This window comes from Wyeomyia smithii, chromosome 2, assembly GCF_029784165.1.
Source record: "Wyeomyia smithii strain HCP4-BCI-WySm-NY-G18 chromosome 2, ASM2978416v1, whole genome shotgun sequence".
Classification (NCBI taxonomy): Eukaryota; Metazoa; Arthropoda; class Insecta; order Diptera; family Culicidae; genus Wyeomyia; species Wyeomyia smithii.
The window spans coordinates 265,674,841-265,692,523 of record NC_073695.1 but is presented as its reverse complement, the minus strand read 5'-3'; the positions used below and the strand labels follow the sequence as shown (position 1 = coordinate 265,692,523).

At 37.4% G+C, this 17,683-nt stretch overlaps 1 protein-coding gene across 3 annotated transcripts in view; it reads right to left on the bottom strand.

Moving 5' to 3' along the window:
* Positions 1–17,683, bottom strand: part of LOC129725460 (calbindin-32) — a 231,853-nt gene that overhangs the window by 52,337 nt on the left and 161,833 nt on the right. For all 3 annotated transcript variants that reach the window (XM_055681334.1, XM_055681336.1, XM_055681335.1), the window contains exons 7-10: positions 8,428–8,484; positions 7,814–7,897; positions 7,544–7,599; positions 6,389–6,434 (exon numbers count right to left, since the gene is read on the bottom strand). In XM_055681334.1, the coding sequence (XP_055537309.1) occupies positions 6,389–6,434; positions 7,544–7,599; positions 7,814–7,897; positions 8,428–8,484 (243 nt within the window). The remainder of the gene's footprint in view (positions 1–6,388; positions 6,435–7,543; positions 7,600–7,813; positions 7,898–8,427; positions 8,485–17,683) is intronic.

The following is a 17,683-nucleotide window of genomic DNA, read 5'->3' as shown; positions in this document are numbered from 1 at the left end:
TATCGACTTCTATCACAACGTTGTACTTGTTATACGTGAAACGTGGATTTTCATACGTACGCAAGACTTTGACATCTCCAATTGCAATGTCTTCATTTTGACTTTTCAAAAAGTCAATGAAGACATCTGAGGAATATTGATCGCTCATGCCCAACACTTTTAATCTTGGCACCGGAGGTGTGGGAACAACAGCTGTATAGCTTTTACCCAGATTACCTTCAATGCCATTTTTCACCACCTCCACATTTTCTTTTGTTGCACACTCAACAATAACAGAGCCGTCTTTCCCGGTTTTAAAGTTACTAATCTTGTGTGTTTTAGGATTTAATTTTGATTTTAAAAACTCCCGCGTAGCTGGAGTGGACTCTTTTGGTTTAATCACGATGACCGGACAAGCCTTACGTTTCTTACTACCGCTCAAAACGTTTGCATAAGTCATCGGTTCATCGCTAAAACTTTGTTTTTCATCTTCATTTAACTTTCGTTTTTTAACCTTTTTAGCTGAATTACGGCTGAGATCAGCCGGTTCAGATATCACACTATTCATCGCAACTAAATCCCTATCACGTTTATTTTCAAAAAATGACAGAGTCATATTATTCATTTTTTCATGCATTAATTTTTCAAAATCGGCAACTCTTTCCTTTAGAGTACCATTTACATTTAATCTCATTTCTTCCATCCCGATCTTGAACGCGTTGTCTATCTGAGCAGCAATGTTGTTTTGCAAATCTGTAAAAGAGGCAGAAATTTTGTTAATCTCGTCTCTTATTACTTTGACATCCAAAACCGATACATTCTGCTCATCACAACACTGAACCGATAGACAATTATCACACTTGAACAGAAGATTGTCATTCGCATTGATCAACTTAATAGCCGCATTACCGATGCCTACACAGCGAGAGTGAAATCTCTGTTTGCAGTTACAACAGTAAACGACATCGTTGATCACAACCGTTTGACTACACTTTGCACATTCCATTTTACCTACACAGTGGATGCTGTACGGCGACACAACACTACCGGCAGAGACAATTGAAAAAGAAAAAAACAAAGCCGACGGCAGCCAGCCGTGGCGGAAAGCAAATAAAATTGCAAAATTTATTCAAAATAAGCAGCAGATATTACTGCACTTCTACTTATCCTGATGAAGATCTTTCTATAGTACACTTTAGACACTAAATATTCTATGTGCACACACAATTTCACACGTAAAAATTCGAAAATATCACAGCACGTTATAAACAAACTATGATGCTCGTCATTACGCACACACTGAAGTATGCATTTGTTTAAAATCATAGTACCCTGCATTACTAAGATTTATTGTGGAATCGTCTGCTTTAGTGTAAACGCCATATCAAACGACTTGGATTGACAGGAATGAAAGGCTACAGAAGCGTTTTGTTCGATTCGCACTCCGTAGATTTCCTTGGACGGACAGGCTGAATCTTTCTTTAATTCATGATCATGGTCATAGTCTTGACGTTATGATCTTGGTTTTGATTACTGTTGAGGTCTTGACTTAGGTTCTGATTATGATCACAGTTATGGCCATAGCCATAGTCATAATCTCGGTCTTAGTCATGATTATCGTCATGGTCATGATCGTGTTCATGATCATGATCTCGGTGATAATCAAGGTTTTGATTTTTGGTAATGAAATAATGATTGCCATCTGTGTCTTGATCCCAAGTTAAACATAGAATCACTGAAAGCTCCTTCTTAAGACCAGAGAAAACTTAAATACAAATCATAGAAAATGATCTTAAATCATCCACAAAATATCGTCGTTATGATTTTGGGTTAGATCTTGGTTTTTGTCATGGTGATGGTTTTGAAGTCTTGATCTCGATCTTGGTCATGATAAACATCATTTCTGACACAATTTTTGACGTTTTAATCTTGGCGATCTTGTCCTTAATCATAGTTTTGGGTAATGATTTTGATCTCTCATGTCAAAATCAAGATTAGGACATATTCATGGTTATGGTCATGATCATGCGCGTGATCTTGATTTCAGTTTTGAACATGGCCATATTCTTGGAGTTACGATCTTGATCTCAATCCTGGTTTTGTTATGGTCATAATCTTAAACTTGGTTTTGGTTAGAGTCTTGGTCATGGTTATACTGCCTATAATCGCATACCAGTCCCGTATGGATTTTCTTGTTTTTGAGTTAAATATCAGATTCCATCTGTTTCTTCCTCTACTATCGATTAAGGAAACAAAAAAGTATGTTTTATTTGAAAAAAGTCAGAAAAACATGTGAGGTCAAATTGTCCCATCTTAAAAATAATCGCATATCAGTCCCACCAAATGTTTTTCCTGAGTATGTCCATATTTTTTTCTTCAATCCATATATTAAATACTTGGTGCTCAATCAAAGAAATAGTTATCGGTTTCCTTTATACTCTACTAAATTTTTTGGAAATAAATACTGAAAATCAGTCCGCAAATATATATTTCGACTGTGACGTACAGTCTTCCTCAGTGCTTATGTGAACTTGGTGCTGTTTTTCAAGCTTTTTACTGTTAAAAAATCATCAAATAATTAATGATTGCAAGGTTATTTCAAATAAATTCCACACACAAGATAATTTTAAGTAGACACTGAAACTGAAACTTTTCCTGAGAGTTCGTTCCCGAAAGGTTATTGGTTTCGTCAATCAGAAGGATAATAGCCTTGAACAATGTTGCTTTCTGCACGGGGTTAATTTCCTGTGGATGATCTGCTCACTTCAAATAATTATTTAAGTTGAAATCGTCAGAACTCAGAAGAAATCGTTTTTAGTTGCTTAGCTAAAAACAGCTTGTACCTCTTTTCATCGCCGTCGTCTTCCGTCAAGTCACTGTTGTAATGAAATTGGAAACTTCTTCTTCTCAATACCACTTTTCCAATATGCTAAATGCACGAGCTAATGCGGAATAATTTTGTTCAGCAAGTTTTGCGAAACACTGAAGACATCAGAAAGGATATTATTCACTAGCATATCCAAGACTTCAACCTTATATTTTGCTTTTTCAACAACGACCTTAAAGTCTGGGTAAGTAATGGGTGGATGTCTCTGCCATTCTCCATGCAGAATATTTAGAAGCTGTCTGCGGCTATAAACGTCTGCCCATATTCAAAATACTTGAGAAAAATATAACTACTCCTACACCGAAAGTGAGACTGGTATGCGATTATTTTGCTACTCGATGGCCTAAATAATCGCATATTATTCTCTTCCTTATTTTTCATTGTAATTTTCATGACAAAGGCAATTCTTCAATCAAGAAGTTATGATTGAGGTCTATTTCATTACATTATGACGAAAACATTAGAATAACCCACCCCAAACAGGAGAAATATCCAAAACAAGAAAAATATCTTCAAGCGCTGTTTTCTCAACTTGATGATTTTCCAGATGGGACTGATATGCGATTATAGGCAGTATAGTCATGGTCATAATCAATTTTAATCATGGTCATGTTCTTGACATTATTATTTGAGTCTTGATTTTGATTTTGTTCATGGTCATTACTACGGTCAAGGTCTTAGTCTCAGAACATTTTCTGCATGTTTTAATTTTAGTTTGGATATCGATTTATATCATGGCGTTATAAATTTGGTTTTGAACTCGATTTAGGTCATGATCAACGCCATAGTCGTGATGAGAGAAAATGTTTTGACGTTATGATCCTGGTCATGGTTATGATCATGGCCTTTGGGGATTTGTGAACATAAATTATATTCAGAATCACAGTCAACCAGGTCTTGATCGTAGTATACGTCCTTGTTTGGATTCGGGTTAGGTTTATTATGTCTTCAATTCTTATGTTTGATCCTCGTTTTTCGTCTGATTAAAATTTAAATCCTTTCCCATGTTTTGATTTTAGTCTCAATGGAACTCTGTGTTGCCCTCAAAATCTAAATAAACTTCGAAGAATTTGAACCAAATTTGGATCGGGAACTTTCCAAAAAGTTTTTTTTTATCTCTGAGTTGAATCTTGATTATAAATTGGAATTTAGGTGGAAATTTGCCTGCTTTAATTTTGGGAATTGAAATCCAAGATTTGGGATGGAACCCTGATTTGTGAACTAAAACTTATTTGTAACAAAAGTGCAAATGTTAAATGTTAAGATTTAGAATGTTGTTTTTACTCTATTTCGTTAACATTTTAAACGCTGAGGTGGAGATAGATGGGGAACGATTTAAAGTGGTTGACGAATTCGTTTATCTTGGTGCGCTTGTGACATGTGACAACGATATGAGCCGTAAAGTGAAACGACGAGTTGCAGCTGCGAACAGGGCCTTCTACGGACTACGTAACCAGCTAAGGTCCCGTAGTTTGCAAACTCGCACGAAACTAGCGTTGTATAGGACGCTGATACTCCCGGTGGCCCTCGGAGTGCTCGGAGTTTTTGAGCGTAAAGTTCTGCGACCGATACTTGGCGGTAAACTGGAAGATGGAGTGTGTCGCAGACGCATGAATCACGAGTTGTACCAGGTATACAAACTTGCTAATATAGTGAAGGTAATACAGCGGGGCAGGCTTCAGTGGGCTGGACATGTAGCCAGAATGCTTGACGAGAGAGCCGCCAAAACTATCTTCAGTAGAGAACCAGGAAGAAGCCGTGGACTCCGTGGTAGGTCTCGCACGCGGTGGATGTGCGCGGTGGAAGAAGATGCACGACCTACTGGTGTACGAGGAGACGGGAGAACGGCTGCTCAAGACAGAAGAAGCTGGACATTTCTAATTCGTTCGGCCTTAGACCGTTGAACTCAACAAAGTAAAAGTTAGTAAGTGTCAAACGAAAAATTGAGATTAAACATAAGCAAAATTCATACAAATTCTGTAAGACAATTTTATAATTCTGCAAAAGTTTACTTTAGGATCAATTTGGATTTAATATTGGTTTGGACTTGAATTTACTTTTTACACTTTACACTCTACACTTTCAAATTGTATTCGGAATTATTTTTGGTTTTGCATTGCAAACTGGGTTCAAAAAATGTTTCTAATACAAGCTTTCATTTCTATTCGAATTAAAATGATAAATTTGTTCTCACTCGTGTTGTGTTTTGCGTCGTATTTCGATTTCCATGCGTATTTGAATTCCACTTTTGCTGGATATGAAATGTTCGACAGCTCTCAAATTTTCCAAAATAATTATTCAATTTAGCAGCTGTCAATCACGATATTCCTTGACATCCGAAACATGTTCGAAGCACGACCCACGAATACATTTTCCATATTTCTGTTTCAAAGCTTTTTCTCCCTATACTGCCAAAATAATCACCAGCATTGTAACGCAAATGTCGGCATAACTTAACCAAAAAACGTTTCAATAACATTGCTGACAGGGAAAAAAACCGAGCCCAAACTCACAAAATCTGGCAATCCGTTACCGGCCGGTGCCGCCTATCCCCGTGCACGGCTCGGAAATACTCAACCAGTGGCAGCGCGATAGCGTGCCGGATAATTTCCACAATCAAATTGAGCTTTTGCCGTTAGTCAGCACGCAAGGCTACGAAGATTGAACGGGGAGTGGTTCCTGATGGCGTACCTACTCCTCCGCAGCCAATGTGAAAATGTTGTGCGGTCTCGAAATGCCGTCAGTTCAGTAATGAACTGCTAACAACGGGTTTATTCTAGGAACCTCGACGGCCCCGGTGGGAGCGAAAAAAAAGATAAATATGTCTGCGGCGAAATCATTTTGGAGATAGCAAAAATCTGGCGGTAATCGTGGCTACTTTTATAGAGTAGTGCTATTATTATACGTATCACAAAACTAATTTTGAATGATTTTATTCTGCTGTAGAATCGGTTTAATGACATAAATAACCGAACGGAAGTGCGATTGTGGATCAAAAAAAAAAAAAAAATAACATTCGGCGGAGAGATTATTGCGGAAATACCACTAACTCTTGTTTACTGCTTTATGGTTGCCGGGGCTAGCATATGGCCTTTTTTATTATATCGGGAATTAATCACTCACTGATGACCGCTAATGGCTGTTTGGAAGGTCATTAATTTCAGCTGAAACGCACACGGCGCATAGCGCTATTGTGAAACCAAATCGATCATTTTCAACTGAGCCGATTGTCGAAAATGGAAACAAAAAACGGGGGAAAACTTGATTCTCAAGCAGACCGGGGCGGGAACGGTTGGGAACTGCACAGTCATTCATTTGCCGGCTAATTAAAATTGGAACAATAGTAAAGTTATAAATTTAAATTATCGCATTGATGGAAGGATGCTTGGATATAATAGATGACAAACCGCTCAAGGGGTCGAAACCCGCTGAAGGATACATAAATTGCAGTAGAGTTTCCTTCCTCAATCCATAAATGCACATTATATCTTCCAACCATCGGCGGGAGAGAGAGTTTCTTACCTTGAACACTTGCCGGCAGAGGAAATTTTCCTTCACGGGTAGTAACCTGCGGAAGAAGCAACGGAAAGAGGATACATGTATGAGACATCTGTGCACAAGGGTTTAGTGAAGCTAGTTATAAGAAGATTTGTGGCAAGGATCAGTTTTTAATATGAATTGGGAATCCCCGGTTTGATAGGTACGCAATTTTACGACTGAGCAACATTCCCACATTTTCATTGGTTAGAGAAAATTCGCTTCGGTAAACAGGTTTTAAATGATGTTATTTGAATTCCTGCCTAATGAGATGGTAAACATGCATCGTGAGCTTTTCCTTTCTGATAAGCTGCCATCAGTAGATTTACGGTAAACATTTAAACAGTAAATCTACACTGCTTTTCTGTTCGACTCCAATCAAGGCATTGTGTGACGCGAGGGAAAGGCTGCGCCTTGCCTCCCACATAAATTCGTGTTATGTTGCCACATTAGTCCATTACTGAGGGGAGGAGATTTCAACCTGTTGCCAGAGGCCCGCCGACAGGCAATTCTTCTGGTAAGCCTGCATTCGATACATAATGGAATGATTGGAGGGTACTTTTTTCTGGCTAATGCTTACTCAAACATAAACCATTCACGATTTCGTTTAGAAAGCAGCTGGCTGGATTTTGGTTTTATTGTTCCGAAAATAGATTCTATAGCAAGTAGTAGGTATTATAATCTACGGGGCGGGTTTCCCGATTTGGGCACTTTAAGCACACGAAACGGGAAGCAGATTCAAATTGGAATTTTATTGGAAGATAAGATAACGAAATATACTGTGAGAGGTTCTGTATCCTAATTTATTATTTTTTATTGAACTTCATGTACAATTCAAACAAGTAATGTTGGTAATCATGTTGTTTAACGGTTAGGTATATCACCATACAGTGCGAAAACAATGAAACTAGCTAATTAATTTAATTATATTCCCACAAGCCACAGACCACGATTATAAAATCCCGCAAAAAATTACCATCCTGACCGGGCACGGTTTCAATACCATAGGTCATGTTTATCATAATTACACTGTTTTTTTTTCTCATTACCACCTGAAACTGGAATGTTGCACAACCGGTGAAAAATCGTAGCATAGAAGAAGATAATCCCTCCGTGAAACATTAAAATAAAACAACTCACTTGGCCATTTCCGACAACTGCAACCGACCGTCTTTGTTGGCGTCAAAAACCCGCAGCTGATTATTTTGTTCGGGATGAAAACGAAAAAAAAAACAACAGAAACAAACATAAACCAGAAAATAATTAGTGAAAAGGTAAAATTTACGGCCACCGAAGCCGAAAGCGGCATGAGTGCACCGCTCTCTTCAAATTGAAAACCAGTCGAACTGCTCAGCCCGAGCAGAGTTTCAACCTGTGTCCAGCGGTGCACGGGGTGCCTTTTGTTGTTACCATTGTGTCCGTGTATTCGATTAATTTATCTTCCGACACGTCGTTAATTTTCTTGGCTTCCTTCAGCAGGTCACGGAGGAAATTCTGTAATTTAAAACAACAAACAAAGACCTTTAGCGTGTGTACAATGAAGCGAATTGCAAATTGCTCGAGTGTGATGGGATGGGGGTAGAACAGCAAGCAGCGCGGGGCATTCGGATGCGCCGGTCGATGCTGGGGAATTTTTCCGGACGGTTGGTAGTAAATAGTGCTAATCACCGTCCATTATGCTGTTAGGCGACAAGAAACATGTTAATTACTGGCGTTCTGCGAACGAACGTTGCCGGGCGTCTTCATTGGATGGCATTTTTGTGGAGACGCATGGTGAAGGGTGTAATGGAAGTAAAATCTGCTAGCATTTTTGATGCCAGTCACGTGCATGTACTTGCGTTCTGTGCAGACACGTACGCTTAGCATTATTGAACACATCTTTTTGTTGGTGTAAAATATTCGTAGCACAACTGAAAGTGTTGATGTTGAGGCCAAAATGTCTCCGCTCTGCCTTGCAATAGGAAGTGTCCGCTTAATTGTGTTAGAGAGCTTCACTTTTCCATTGAGATCATCTGTACACTTACCTTCAACTCATCCGCTTCGATGTAGCCACTGTTATCCGAATCGTACTCCCGCCAGATCTGGAGAAAGTTGTTGAGATAGAATGAAAGAGAAAAAAAAGTTGTCTGAGAAAGATTGATTTTTTCCTCGTTAAGAATCATGAATGTTCAACGATAGTCTCTAATTGGGGAAACGAAGTTGTTTGCGAAAAAGTTTGGGGTTGAAATATTACTGCACTAATCGAAAGGAGCAATCTGTGCTGAGTAGGTTACTCGGGAATGAAATTAACTGAATCAACAAGGGTCGAATAATGGCAGCCCGGTTATTAGGGTACCAAGAAATATTGATATCGATTTTTAGTGATTCCAACTTTTGGGATTTTACTTTTCGCAGGATCTAGCAGTATCTTCCGAGAAATCTTTAAATTTAATTCTACTCTCTAAATTTTGTTCTTTAATTATCAATTTTTCCCTTCTGTGATACTGTCTCTAGATCTTTGGATTGTGCCTTTCCCATTTCCCAAAGTAATGTCAGGCACGTTTCTGTCATTTGTTTGTCATACTTTTGTTCTCCGAGTTTCTAGTTTGCGTTAGTCATGCTTGTTTGATTTTCCACTTTTTCAATTTTTTCCTTATACCACTCGACTGCTTGTGATTCTGCCTTTTGATAAACTACCTGCCGTGAGTCACAATTATCACTTTTATGTATCTAACTTTCATGATTCAATCATGTGAAATTCTATTTTCCCCAATTTTGATCAAGAATTCTACTTTACTAATTTAATTTTTTCAAAATATCTAAGCATGTTCAAATCAGTTTTGTATGACCTAAAAATTAGTTTTTGATATATTGGTTTGGTGTTAGTACAAGAAAAAGCTCTAATACAATTAAGTACAAAATGAAAAGAAAACAGTATCAATGAAAACAGCATCAATGAATTTTCAAATTATAAACATGTTGAATACATAAGATTCCGAAATGGTTGTAATCTGTTTCAAATTTAAAATATAAGATTTGTTTTTTATTGTAAAAAACAACAAATAATGTGGAATTGCTCCAAAAACGCATAAATATACCAAAATTACGGTAGCGAAAAATTTTAATTTCAAAAAAGTCATACTAGAAAAAAATAAATACTAAAATATGATATTTGTTATATTCAAAAAAAAAAAAAATAAAAGAAACAAAAATTTATAAAATTTAATAGAAAACTAGCAGAGAAACGCTAGAAAAGATTCTCATAGACCTTGGATACTATATGAATCGAAATTTTATGAAATGAAGAAAAAAATGTACCGATCATAATAGTTGACAAGTCTGATGGAAATAACAAATGACAAATGATTAAAGGGAATATAAAGGATATCAACAATAAGCATATAGCAAAGGTTATGTATGATTGAAACGATGAAAATGATATTGATGAAATGAAAAATCAAAATGATGTAAAAGATAAATTATATAAATTTTAAAAATGATAAAAACGATAAGAATAAATTAAAATGTTTCATTATAACAAAGGTGAAACTGACAAAAAGTGAAATAATGGAATGAAAATATGAAACTGGTAAACGTGAGAAAACTGACATAAATCACAGAGAGATAAAAAGTATAAAAATATTAAAAATTGTAAATTTGGGTCAAAAATGATGTGTATGCACAAAATAAAATAAAGTAACACAATTGACAATTATTTGAGAAATGTTACATAAATGACAAAACTGAAAACAATAACAAAAACTTATGAAAATTATAACAATAACATAACAATAACAAGAATGACAAAAGTTACAAGAATTTGTGATGCAACTGGTTTCAATAACGGCATAAATTACAAACATGAACAACAGTTATAAATGATAAAAATGACTTAAACTATAAAAAGGAAAAATTTGAAAAAATTACAAAAACGAACAGAAATGACGCAAATTACAAAATGACAAAAACGACATAGAGGATACAAATTTCCAGGAAAAAAAAGATTGATATGAGAATATTAAAAAATGTCAAAAAAAACACCATTAACAAAAATAACAACGATGACAAGAAAAAAAAATAAAATAAAAAATAAAGAAAAATGAAACAAACATAAGAAAGAAACAAAAATGACGGCAAAAATCATATAATTGACAACGAAAAAAAAACCGCGTAAATTCCGGAATCCGCGTAAAAAAACCGCGTCAAAAGCGACCTTAGTGTATTTAGGCAAAAGTTGTTTAGTTCGAGGGGTCGACCATAAATTACGTTTTTTTTAATGGGGAGGACGCCCGGTGGCACTACTTGTGGTCAAAGATCATATAATTCTATAAAAAAGGAAAAAAGTGTAAAAAATAATAAAAATTGGATTTCGTGCTTTATGGACGGCCCCAAACAAAAAATGGATGCCAAATTCGTGTGCAGCGCCCAAAATTATGTAAATACCACAATTTTGTCGCATTTATCGACATTTTTTTTGCTTGGCCAGCCTTTGTATGGAGTCGCCCCACTGTGCACCGTTTTGAGCTCAATTTTTGTCCGATTTAAGATCTGTTTTTATTTTTTCCAAAATAGGTAAGAAGTTGCTAATATGTGTACAAACTCCTAGAGTTTCGGTATTTGGTCTTAAAACGAAATGTGGTCGAAAAACATTGGAAATTTTTGATTTCTTAAAAATTCAAAATGGCGCCATTGTTGCCCCTTAAGTTAATATAAGTTCAAACTCGGGGAAATTTGGTTGTGCATCGAAATACACAAAAAAATATATTGAAACCAAGGGAGAAAAAAAGCCAATTTTTGTTGCACTGTGTAATATTCTCTGATATTATTACTGTCAACAAAACTTTCAATTAATCAGAAAACTGTTAAACTCAAAATTTCTAATTCTTGAGTATTTTTTATGGTAGTTTTAACCATTAAGGTGCTAACACACGAAACACAAAAGCTTTGACATAGTTTCCTATAACACCTATGGCTCAAAAGTATATACTATAACGGTATATCTCGGGATTGTACTGTCAATATTAGGGTTTGCAATATTCCCGAGAATAGATTTCCCGGGAAACGGGAATGAAAAATCTCATTTCCCGGGAACCGGGAAAGGAAAAAATTCTTAGCAAAAATGAGATTTCAAATAAAGTTTATTAATAAAAAGTTTCAAACAATCGTTTACAATTTAATTATCAATTGAAGAACAAAATTTATTCAAGTTTACTCCAGAAATTATTGAACAATCGTCTATCAATCGTCTCAGTTCTGCTGACAATTTTTCGAAAATGAGTTTTTTGCATGTTCCACATCTACACAAAAAACTGTACTTGGGAGATCAGAAATATTTCAAAAAATCAAACTTTAAAGGTGATTTATACCATGTTGAAATTGCGTCCGAAACAGAATGGCCATTCTTATATAAAACAACTTTATAACGACTATAACCACCACTCTTACATTTCCAGTACCAACAAATGGTGGCCTGTTATAAATAGGTCATAAACAAATTGCACAAACGAGTTGAAATTTCACTCGCTGATGATTGTTTCTAATACATACAAAACAGATGACCCACGAAAATAATCATGGCTCTTCATTTGAGAAATTATCAAGACAATTCATTGATAGAATAGGGTGTTGGTATAGTGATTAAATACAATAAATCTACGTGCGATTTCAGATTTGTCGTGAATATTTGCCTTGTACTTCGTTAAAATTTACGCGCTTCGAAAATATCACAATATAATAGTAATCAATATCATATTTTTTTTTAAATTTGAAATAAAGAAAAAAGTAACAGATGAACTCTAGAGGAATGAGCCTTAGGTATATATTTTCGATCGGATTATATTATGAAACGTGCCTTTAGCACTGAAAAATGGTGTTGAATATTATTTTAGTACGCCGCTTGCGCTAACGAGGCAGCCATGTTGATAATTAGCATTCGTTGAATGGGTACACCGATTGCCCAAAAATTTTGTCCGTTATATAACCACTATCTATAAAGTTTATTTCGGTAGAAATATCGCAAAATCATTTAAAAAAAAGTACATTGAAACATCAAGGTGAACTAAGATGTCATGCACTATGTACTAATTATTTGAACTTTTTTACTCTTTTAGCGAACCAAACGAGGAGTAATTTCTGCTACAATTTGGAGATGGAATCGTGAAACCAATTAAGCAAGGCTTTATAAAGCTACTACAATCTATAAAAAAATCGCCGTCACCATCTTGATTATTGTAGTAGAGAAAATAATATAAAAATTTTCCTAACTAAACCACGCATTAAGTAATATATTTTTAAATTTAAGTAAAATAGAAATATTCAAACATTGATCTGAGGTTATTAACGTTGATCATCGTAAATAATAATAATAAAACCGAAGATCGTTGAGCAAGACAAAAAAGAGAATTGAAACAAATCATGGACGATCAGATTAAACGATTTTCTTGTTTTAAGTAAATTGAATGATAAGTTTATTGATTATGATTTACTGTCAAATTTATTTATGTTTAATCAAACATAAACTCCCTGGGAGTTTTAATATTTTATATAATTTTGAATATTATAACAGTATTTTTGATCTGCACTGTATTTGATGAAGAAGAAATAGTTCACGCCATAAAATCACATTTACAACTGATTTAAAACTGAACTACAACTTTTGCGGCCATTTTTCAATTTTGTCTCCACTTTACGTTTTGCTGTCAAACACATACTCACCACTGTTGTCTCTCTTGCATTCTCAAGAAAAAAACTAGTTATAAACATGTTATAAATCAGTTTTTACAGCAATTTGTGATGTATTTACAACTTCAACTTGTTATTTCGATATGAAACATCATTCCGATTTAAAACATCAATGCGAGTGAATTAAAACCCAATGTTTTCCCTGTAACTTATTTATGACTTATTTTTAACTTTTTCCTTTCATTTTTTTCGTGAAAGGTGTTGCATGTGTTACTTGGGATGTAACATTTTGTGTTACATGTAATGTTACACGTGACATCTTACATGTGACATGCTATATGTACCATATAACCTGTGACACTAGCCATTTTATACGAGTTACCGTCTTTTTCTTTGTCTTTTACCAGGTTTGTGTACATAGACCACTCTGTTCCGAAACGATTCGAGGATTCCAGTGAATATATGAAGCCAGAGTGGTCTATGTACATTGGTGAGATAAAATCACCGATTTCGCAAAGAAACTGTTAATTTTATGTATCCCAAAGTTAAACCACTTCATAACCTTTATATTAGAACATTTTGTTTGAAATAATCCGTTGAACAGACTTTTATTCAGAGATTTTTCGAAAATTGCCCTCCTGAACAATTCGCTCGATGGCACATAGACCACTCTGGTTCGCAACGGCTCAAATAATGTAGTTCCCTTCTGTAAAACTTTGCTTAAGATCGCTGAATCACCGCTGGTGTCTGATTTCTAAAATGCTTCTAAATCACCAATTCCAGCTCTTGCTACATTTCATTAGAAACTGAAGAGTCCAGTACTTTTAGTTTGTTAAAGATAAAGCTTAGTGGTTGGTAGCCAGATTTTTTTTTTTTTTTTTTTTCTTCACATAACATTTATTTGACACGGCACAAATACAATTTAATGTTTAACGGCGCCAATTATATCTGATGACTTAAAAACTAAAGCAAATTTTTTATCCTCGCTGCCGACTACGAGCTGAAATTAAGTCTAACTTAAAACTAGCATGGGATTTCCAATCAGTGTTTTGTTGTTCAATGGTCGACTGATAATCGTCGAATGGCATGTATGGATTCGTTCTGCTGAGCCACGATGTCGTGAGTTGGGACAGAGGCTCGTAGTCCTTGGGTCCTGGTTCTATTGTGCGGGGTCTGGTTGCTGGTTTTGTGCTTAAGGTTCAAACGTGTTCTTGTCGTTTTGTTGGGTGTAGACGGAGGGGAACGGGACTAGACTGGGGCGTGGATGGATTACAGGAAAACGTATATAAGGGACATGTAGGATAGGTCACGGCTCGCCAAGACATCACGAACAGGAACAGCCGGCTGTCTACCCTCGGCCTGCAGGGAAGCTATTAATTTAGACCTGGCGTCACGGTGTACAGGGCATGACCAAACCACATGCTCTATGTCGTGATAACCTTCACCACAGGCACAGATACCACTTTCCCCGAGCCCAACACGACGGAGGAGCGCGTCAAATCTATAGTGATTGGACATAAGCCGGGACATCACGCAAATGAAATCCCGACCTACATCCAACCCCTTGAACCACGGGTTCGTCGATACTTTGGGGATTATGGAATGTAACCACCTTCCCAATTCCCCTCTGGTCCAAGCATTTTGCCAACTGATGATCGTATTCTGACGTACAAGTGCGAAAAATTCATTAAAGGCAATTGGTCTTTCATAAATATCACCGTTTGTTGCGCCCACCTTAGCCAAAGAGTCCGCTTTCTCATTACCCGGTATCGAGCAGTGAGAAGGGACCCACGCTAAGGTAATCTGAGTAGATTTTTCGGATAAAGCACTCAGATGTTCCCGTATTTTCCCCAGGAAATACGGAGAGTGCTTAACATCTTTCATCGATCGGAGAGCCTCAATGGAACTGAGACTGTCCGTAAAGATGAAATAATGGTCCGTGGGCATTTTTTCGATAATCCCTAGGGTGTACTGAATTGCAGCTAATTCTGCGACGTAAACAGAAGCAGGATTATCGAGCTTATGGGAGACGGTTAAATTGTTATTGAAGATACCGAAGCCAGTGGACCCATCAAGAAGTGATCCGTCAGTGTAGTGCATATTGTCGCAGTTGATGTTTCGATATTTATTGGAAAAAATTTTAGGGATCTGCTGCACGCGTAAATGATCCGGGATTCCACGAGTTTCTTCTATCATGGATGTATCGAAAAACACAGTAGAATCAGAAGTATTTGATAAGTCGACACGATTTGGAATATTCGAAGAAGGGTTAATATTTTGGGACATGTGATTGAAATACAATGTCATAAAACGGGTTTGAGAATGAAGTTCGATTAACCTTTCAAAATTTTCAATCACGGGACGGTTCAAGACCTCACATTTGATTAGAATACGAGAAGACAGGCTCCAGAAGCGGTTTTTCAATGGTAGTACTCCAGCTAAAACCTCCAAACTCATCGTATGGGTCGACTGCATGCAACCTAAGGCGATACGCAAACAACGATATTGTATTCGCTCCAGTTTGATCAAATGTGTGTTTGCTGCGGAGCGGAAGCAGAAACACCCGTATTCAATAACAGACAATATCGTTGTTTGGTAAAGCCTTATAAGGTCTCCTGGATGGGCTCCCCACCATTGTCCGGTTATTGTACGAAGAAAATTCACTCTTTGTTGACATTTTTTCATCAGATACCTCACGTGACAACCCCAGGTGCCTTTAGAGTCGAACCAGACACCAAGATATTTGTGTACCAAAACCTGAGAAATCGTTTTACCCATTAATTGTGTTTGAAGCTGAGCAGGTTCATGCTTCCTAGAAAAAACTACTATCTCAGTCTTCTCCGGAGAGAATTCGATACCTAGCTGTAAAGCCCAAGCAGACAAATTGTCCAAGGTATCTTGCAATGGTCCTTGCAAATCGGCAGCTTTGGCTCCTGTAACAGAGATTACACTGTCGTCTGCAAGTTGTCTTATCGTGCATGAATTTGCCAGACATTCGTCGATGTCATTTACATAAAAGTTGTAAAGAAGGGGGCTTAAACATGAGCCCTGGGGAAGACCCGTGTAGCTAATGCGAAAAGTTGCCAAATCGCCATGCGTAAAATGCATGTGCTTTTCGGACAACAAATTGTGCAAAAAATTGTTCAAAATTGGAGAAAATCCTTGTCGGTGAAGTTTACCCGAAAGAATGTCAATAGAAACGGAATCAAAAGCCCCCTTAATGTCCAAGAACGCAGACGCCATTTGTTCTTTACGAGCATACGCCAGCTGAATATCTGTTGAAAGCAACGCAAGACAATCATTCGTCCCTTTGGCACGGCGGAAGCCAAATTGAGTTTCTGATAGTAGACCATTTGATTCGACCCAGTGGTCTAAACGACGGAGTATCATTTTTTCCATCAATTTCCGGATACAGGATAGCATTGCAATCGGCCTATAAGAGTTGTGATTAGAAGCTGGTTTCCCTGGTTTTTGGATGGCGATCACCTTCACTTGCCTCCAATCCTGCGGTACAATGTTTTGCTCCAGGAACTTATTGAACAAGTTCAACAAGCGCCTCTTGGCATTGCCGGGTAGATTCTTCAACAAGTTGAATTTGATTCTATCTAATCCAGGCGCGTTATTGTTACAGGACAGGAGGGCAACTGAAAGTTCTGCCATCGTAAAAGGTGATTCTATCGCGTCGTGGCCCGAAGACGCATCGCGAACAATATTTTGCTCAGGAACAGAGTCCGGACATACTTTCCTGGCAAAATCAAATATCCACCTACTTGAAGACTCCTCGCTTTCATTGACCGTTACGCGATTCCGCATTCTTCGGGCTGTGTTCCAAAGAGTGCTCATCGATGTCTCCCTCGACGTCTCGTTCACGAACCGACGCCAATATCCACGTTTCTTTGCTTTAGCCAAGCTTTTAAGCTTGGTATCAAGCTCCGAATACCGTAAATAGTCGCCAGGTATACCTCCCGTCTGGTAGGCCTTAAACGCGTCGGATCTTTGCGTGTAGACATCGGAGCACTCTTGGTCCCACCACGGAGTGGGAGGCCGTTCTTTGATCGTTACGCCGGGATATTTCTTCGTTTGGGCTTGCAACGCGGCGTCGAGAATCAAGCCCGCGAGGAGGTTGTATTCTTCAAGTGGTGAATGATGTTGAATCGACTCGACCGCTTTTGAAATCATTTCCTCGTATAACTTCCAATCGACATTTCGTGTGAGGTCATACGGAATGTCAATTGGTCGCATGCGAGTTGACCCGTTAGTAATTGAAATAAGAATAGGCAGATGGTCGCTACCGTGAGGATCGAGGATTACCTTCCATGTGCAATCCAACCGTAGCGACGTCGAACATAAGGATAGATCCAAAGCGCTTGGGCGCGCTGGAGGTTTCGGGATACGTGTCATTTCACCGTTGTTTAAAATAGTCATGTCGAAGTCATCGCAAAGGTTATAGATTAAAGAGGAGCGGTTATCATTGTATGGGGAACCCCAAGCCACGCCATGAGAGTTGAAGTCTCCCAAAATCAAACGTGGCGAGGGAAGAAGTTCTATTAAATCAAAGAGCAGCCGTTGCCCAACCTGTGCTCTGGGGGGAATATATATTGAGGCAATACAAAGCTCTTT